General features: G+C 43.1%; 1 protein-coding gene across 3 annotated transcripts in view; it reads right to left on the reverse strand.

Moving 5' to 3' along the window:
- The window catches only part of LOC136965124 (protein jagged-1b-like), a 28,164-nt gene extending 24,381 nt beyond the window's left edge, over positions 1–3,783 (reverse strand). For all 3 annotated transcript variants that reach the window (XM_067259131.1, XM_067259130.1, XM_067259129.1), the window contains exons 1-2: positions 3,485–3,783; positions 2,748–3,050 (exon numbers count right to left, since the gene is read on the reverse strand). In XM_067259131.1, the coding sequence (XP_067115232.1) occupies positions 2,748–3,050; positions 3,485–3,559 (378 nt within the window). In that variant the 5' untranslated portion in view covers positions 3,560–3,783. The remainder of the gene's footprint in view (positions 1–2,747; positions 3,051–3,484) is intronic.
- Between the last annotated feature and the right edge of the window lie 3,458 nt (positions 3,784–7,241).

Consider the following 7,241-nt stretch of genomic DNA (forward strand, 5'->3'; position numbering starts at 1 on the left):
GTCGTCACAAGGAGGAAGGTTACCTCCCCTTTCTCTGCTCTGCCCGCACAGAGAATTTGGCCCACCAATGAGAAAATGAGCTATGACCGTGCAAGCGCGATATTGGTTTTTCCTCGAGACATCATGGCTTGCAAACGACCGAAGCATGGCAGTTAGCCCCGCCTCTTTCTTCCTCATAGCATTTAAAGCTAAATACACAGAAACGGCACGTCCTGAGAAAAGCTCATTGTGGGACTGCTCGTAGTGGCTGTAATTCTGCACCAAGGCTGAATTTCGGGAAAGAGACTTCAGATACAGTATTAGGGTACCACTAAGGCCTATATAGAAGCATCCAAAAACAGCATGTCATGGGATCTTTAAACTTATAAAATGACATCATCTTGACGACTTTAAGAGGTTGACTTTGCTTACAGAAAGTCAATTGAGTTTTTAAGTAATTACGTTTCCCCTTTCAATAAAACAAGACTACCATTCTAAAGAAAAAGTCTCTGTGCCGGCTGCTGTCACATTTGAGATGTGTTTGGTGGTTTAGCATTGGACATTGTTCCTCAGGTTGAACCCTAGGCCGCAGTTTGACCCAGGCCCCTGCCTGACAAGCCAGCAGGCCAATCCAACCTCTGGACTTCTGGCTTTAGGACAGGGAATGGCTTGCGTATAACAACAGCCGCTTGGTTTTAGGAGATGATGGAGCCCCGGTTCCCAGTTGCAATAGGACCACAGGACTTCTAATAATCGCACATTCAGCAGAACGCCACACAAATGGGGGCTTGTTGGCGAGCGGCAGTACTCACTAACCTCTCTCTCTGCTGAGATCACTGCTGTTTCCTGTTACCTCCCCCATATCCACAATATCCCGCCTGCCCCCCATTATGTCCCATAATCCTTGCTGTGGCCCAGTCGGGGCCAAAGCTATTGTGTCATCGCACTCCAAGCCCCCTCCCGGTTAATACAAGCATCACTGCCTCCCTGTTTGTCTGGGGCAGAATGAAATACGGAGAATGAGGGATAAAGAGAGGGGTCCTCCCAACTCAGTAAAAAAGGAAATGGGGCCAGAGCTTAACTCTCGCATGTAAAGGTTTCAGGGAGTGGGAGAGAAAGACAGACCCTGTGGGAATGAAACATTACTTGTAACTTCAGAGCTGCCATTGTAGGGCCCAATAAAGTGACTGACTGACTAACTGAAAATTATGTTGTTTTGGTCGGACGTGCCAATTTGAGGTTGGGATTTTGGGGAAATAAAGTTTGCGACACCGAAAGGAAAGAAAAGAAGAAAAAGAAGCTGTCTGGCCCACTACAGTTCAGTTAGGGCATGATGATGGCTTCATTTAGCATGCCAGTTACTATGGGTGGCAGGGTTAAAAAGATGGAATGTCTTGGGGCCAGTCAAGCGCAGCAATCCAGGTTCACAAAGACCAAGCAAAGACAACAGGCCTTTATACTTGTGTGTGTTTTAAGGTCAGGGGCAAAAAAACTATGCCCTAAACCTTCATGAAGAAGGTGATATACAGTCTCCACAGTGCCATCCTTGGCCCTATGGCCAAAGAGATATCTGATTCAAGTCTTCTAAAACCACTAAAAACGAAAATCAACTACATTTACATTTAGTCATTTAGCAGACGCTCTTATCCAGAGCGACTTACGTAAGTACAGTGACATTCCCCCCGAGGCAAGTAGGGTGAAGTGCCTTGCCCAAGGACACAACATATTTTGGCAGAGCCGGGAATCGAACCGGTAACCTTCAGATTACTAGCCCGACTCCCTCCCTCTCTCGCTGAGCTAATATGAAACTAATATGAAAGTTCTAATCAAATATAATTTGTTATGATCTTGACAAACAATTTATAAATCAAGGAATTCTAATGCACACATTCAATATTCCCAAAGATACCTAAACGGGCTAGAACAGAAAAGGACTGCTGGCTTCTCTATTGCCCTCTTGCAGGTGCAACCCCCTTCCCATCCTTCAATTCAGTTCTCTTTCACCCCGTGGGAGGCCGTTCCCTAGCAACTACTCCCAACATCCAATCACTTTGTTCTATTTGGGATATGGAACCCTCTAACAAACAAAAAGTTGTAAACCAACCGCTGTTTGGGTGAGAATACGTCTAAAATTTGCTTATTTTATGCAGGTATGTGGCTACAAACTGGACATACGTATAAAGACCATTTCAATCAGATTTTCGAAGAATAGACTACCTCTTAAATCTCATTTTACTCATGTTAAACAATACACAATTCGCTGAATAAAACTTGACATTCCATTTGGAATTTGAACACGAAACAACAGGAACGGTTCGAATGCATCGATTACTGTGTCATTACAGCTTCCTGAGGGCATTGTGTGTAAACGCGCTGGGGAGATAACAAAGGTGCTTTATTGCTTGTTCTTGCAGAAGCCATTGTCTTACATTCGGCCAGGGGCGTTCTAATGAAGACATCCCTTGCTTTAAGCCCTTTAAGGGGGTATCATGTCAACTCAGTGTCAACTCGGGCAGAGAACTCGGATTTCCTGAAAGGGAATTTTCGTAAGGCTGCTGCTGATACAAATGAATAACTCTCTTACAGTTTATCACGTCACAATCACGACATAATATGAGGAAAAATACATGTTTAAATAGCCTAGTCAAAAGTATTTGAAGATTTTAACTGAAGCAGCCCACTGTAGTGTGGAGCGAGCGCGAGAGAGAACATGACAAGTAAACATATATATTAGAATTGATTGCTTTTACAACTAGCAATTAACTCACCGGCCAAGCAAAGCTGAAAGGCAATACAATCCTCGACTTGTCACTCCTCAGGTTCCGCAAAGAAAAGTTATTCCCACCGACGACGGGAGTAGACGCCGATCCAAAGCTGCAGGGCCCCGCTGAATAGACCTTTAACTGGTACTCCTTCAGACACACTTTAAAATAGGTATCACACTCGTCCCTCGTGCACTTGTGATCCGCAGCATTACGAGACCCATCGCAACACAAACCAGTCTGGAGTTCACCATTCACGTTCTGCATAGATATGATTTGCAACTCGAAGTGTCCTGATCCCACAGACACCTGTTCGGAGAAAAAGTATGCACGGTTATGACCATGTTGACAGGAAGACACTTTTGAAAAACAAAATCTATGCAAACTGGCCAATATCCAATTGTTGTTCTGCTCTGGGCTACGGGTATGTAAAGTTGCTGGAGTGTTCTACAACGCCAATATTGTCAAAACAGTGACTGCATTTCGAGACACAAACTTTGTGAACGATTTATTATTATTAAGCCCCACGTAGCCATATGACTAAACTATAATCATTAGGGTTAGGGTTAAAGTTATCTAAAATGACATAAGTATTAAAAAATGTATCTCAAATTCATTGTGAAACTTAATGGTCCTCATGAAATTACCATCTTCCAAAATCACAACCTGTAAAAGCAGTTTTACTCCATATTTTGTGCGATTGTGTAGCAAATAAAAATACGTAAATCAGTAAATCCACATACCTTAATCCATATGCACTGCAGTAAGACATTTATAGAAAAAGCAGCACAGAATAATGAACTCCGTCTCAAAATCATGCCTTCTGTTTGACAGTGCCGTTTGCAGTGGAACTAAACGTCCGGCCGACCCACGGCTCGATCTATATACTCCTCCCCGATTTTAACATGCACGAGTGGAGAACAACACCTTTTCAAACCAGCATTGATTTCGAATGCCAAAAAATGGCCTGCCCCCTTCTCTCATTCCTTTGTCCGTTTCACTATTGTTATTGTCCTTTTTCTATATATTTCTGCTCCTGTGATACGACAATAACCACGAGCTAAGAAAACGCCGTCTGTGGCAGAAGGACTGCTCCAGCTTTACAACAAGTTCAGGGGATCAAGGGGCGCGAGCAGCAGCTTAATATTCATCAGTAGGAGAGGCACTGAGCTCGAAGCCGCACCTTTTTGTGCATATATGCATGTCGTGCGACTCAATGTTTACAGTTGCTTCACAGGCAACTGTGTAAGTGCCCCCACACATGGATGCTATTCAAATAGGTCAACAAAACACACAGAGAGATGTCTTTAGCGTTTCCTTCTTAATTTTAACTGGAAATGGAACCACGGTTAGTTCACTCTCTATGGTTTAACAGACACGTCACCGAAAAAGAAAACACAGTGAAAGTTAAATATATTATTGAATGTGTATAAATGGCTTTACATCATTATACCAACGTGATAAATATATATGTAAGTATAGTGCATTAATTCGCCTCACTACCTCTACCTAACAACAGTAAATGATGGATGCTTGCATATTATGTCCCTCAGTAATGTAGCCTGTACCCAACAAATTCCTTCAAGATTTGTGAAAAAGCCACCTGATGATGTCAACTCAGTACCACCATCATGATGGGAGTCAGGTGGCTGAGCGGTTAGGGAATCGGGCTAGTAATCAGAAGGTTGCCAGTTCGATTCCCGGCCGTGTCAAATGACATTGTGTCTTTGGGAAAGGCACTTCACCCTACTTGCCTCGGGGGGAATGTCCCTGTACTTACTGTAAGTCGCTCTGGATAAGAGCGTCTGATAAATAACTAAATGTAAATGTAATGTAAATGATTCAAATGCATTGTTTAGTTAGACATACAACATGCTTGTGTCCTTGTCTGTGTATACAACTAGCTGAAAAGATAGTTAAAAACCCATATGATATGTATTAAAATTGTATAATGTTTCAAATACCCCTGTAGTTGACCCCTGGTAAATCATTATGAGGAACCCTCACAGAGAGTATACAGACGTTTTACCCCTAAAGCGGTAACCTGTAACCTCCGGAAAATTTGAGGTGTCGTTGCACGGTGCCACAAATCGTGATTTACAAAATAACTGACGGTGGGGTCTACTTTAGAATGAGACTTAAGTATCCAGTTATTAGAAAAGAGGACTTTCTTTTGAAAAAGTCACTAGTACCCCCATCCCAAATTTGAGCTTTGATGGAGAAGGTGGGAGGGGGGCGGGTCGTTCCCTTATGAAATAGAGACTCTGCGACAAGGGACAAAGGCACCCCTCAGTCTTTATTCTCAAATTAGAACAGCTGGACTCTTCCCCCTTAAAGAGCCCCCAATGAATAGATGATGTCCCTTTTTGCTGAAAAGGAGCCCTTCCCTCCCCCTTGCCTTACACTGAGGGGAAAGTGTCGCCTGAATAACTGCGTGACACTCACGGGTGACAACAGAGCTAGGGTGTAACGGGCCCAACAATAGGGCCCTATAAATTTGAATGGATTATTTCAATGCCGTAGCGGGGTATAGACTTGTCTGCTCGTGCCTGTGTGTGTGTGTGTTTTATGTTCTGAAAAGGGCCACAGGAGGGCCCTGCAGGATTCAGTCCTCCGAAACGTTTGTCGCTCGTTCCCGTTGCCAATTGACTTAATGGGAAAAGGCAATGACAGCACGGCACCCTACAGTATGATACTAATGAAAGCTAGCCTCGTTCCTCCTGGGATGGAAGAAAGCGTGGGATGAAAGAGCATGCACTGGAGCAGAGGCCAGCAGCAGGGTTAAGCTGGCGTGAGAATGCTAGTTGCGTCTGGGTCTTTGACTCGCGATGCTGCACCCTTCCCTGCCAATGCGACGATGACAAAAGTGATCAACATAAAAAGTGGTATAGGCTAGCTGAGCACGTGCTACACGCAGGAGTCAACGCGAACAATATGGATCCTTGTTTTGCACTGCACTAAACCCATCTGTTCTTATTGAAACAAATCAGCAAAATTATAACCTTAGTTATCTCCTTGGGTTGGGTATAGAGCACCACCACCCCACCCCCTTGGGTTGGGTTAGGGTTAGACCACCACCAACCCACCCCCTTGTACTCTACATTGTTTTGTATGAAAATCATTACTAAGTAAACAAGCTGTATGAACCAATGGTTCTCTGTGGTTCTCTAAAGTTTTTTTTCTGGATCAATGCCTTTTAAATTCTGGATTAGGGTTAGGACTGGTGTTTCTTTTTTTTATTTAGTGGAGAATGTAAAAACTTGTTTTCTTTACTTGTGGGCAGCTTTGGTATTGCTCACACACTTTTTTAAAGTCTTCATAATTACCTTGATAAAGTATAATCCTTTACCGGTTCTTCCTAAATACATTAGCTCTTTCATTCATATCAAACACATTCACTTTTGCAACTCTTCTCATATAAATTATAAACATAAATTGACATATACAAAAATCTACTAGAACCATGTTTATTGCCTTGGTGATGTTACCCTCATGGGCTGACTGTAGCCAAATACCATTAGACAATGAATGACTCACAGACTGCCTTTCACCATCCACAAATTAAAACAACTCTCGTCACCTTCCATGTTATTGTCCTGACTTCCACTCTTCTCATGATTGGTTGGGGAGGGATGAGTAACTGAGTAAAGAATATGCTGCTGGGAAATTCACATTCACCACAAATTCATCATTTTTGTCTCTCTAGGTGTGGCAAGCACAACTCTTCAGCTCAGCAGAACAAATTTGTCAAAAAGGGTCATGACAGTGTCATTTGTGTTTCCACTACACAGAATACTTTTTTCCCCCACAACCACTGCAACCTCTGAACTCTTTAATAGTATTCCGCTATACCATACGTTTCTGTGTACACATTGTATTTATTTGATTCATTAATTTACAATTCTCCACCTCCTCTAACCGTACACCTTACATTTTTCTTCTTTAACACACCCTCCTATCCCGTCCGCCCTTCCGCTCCTCTCCAACCCCACTTTCTTTTTGGTTCCAAGACGAGAGAGCATAGTGTCCCAATAATCAAAAGAGCTTATACCCACACCGTCTGATTCTACACTGAGGTCAAAGCCTTGTAGCTGTGTGAAAAGTTCCCACGCTTTAACTCCCCGACCGCCTCAGGACAGCCTCTGTGTCATTCCCTGTTGGTGTGCAGCGCATTGCGAAGGTCGACCTAGTACAGTGAGGTTAATTAACTATTAATGTCACGTATACGCCTCTGCATTAATGATTAATCGGTTGGTCATGCGCCATGGGAGAATGGCTTGCCCAAGTACAATCTTGGTCACAAATTCAGGTGTGAGACCTAGTCTCGTTGTGAAATCTGTGATTGTCCAAGTGATTTATCGGGAGTAGGTATTTCGAATATTGTACTGTATGTGCAACATAGTCTGGACCATTATTGTAAGGATAATTCACCACCGTTTTGAAGGGGTATACATAGGATTTTGAAAGTTTTACAATGTGTTGACTTGGGTCCGAATGTCA

Source organism: Osmerus mordax, chromosome 21, assembly GCF_038355195.1.
Source record: "Osmerus mordax isolate fOsmMor3 chromosome 21, fOsmMor3.pri, whole genome shotgun sequence".
Classification (NCBI taxonomy): Eukaryota; Metazoa; Chordata; class Actinopteri; order Osmeriformes; family Osmeridae; genus Osmerus; species Osmerus mordax.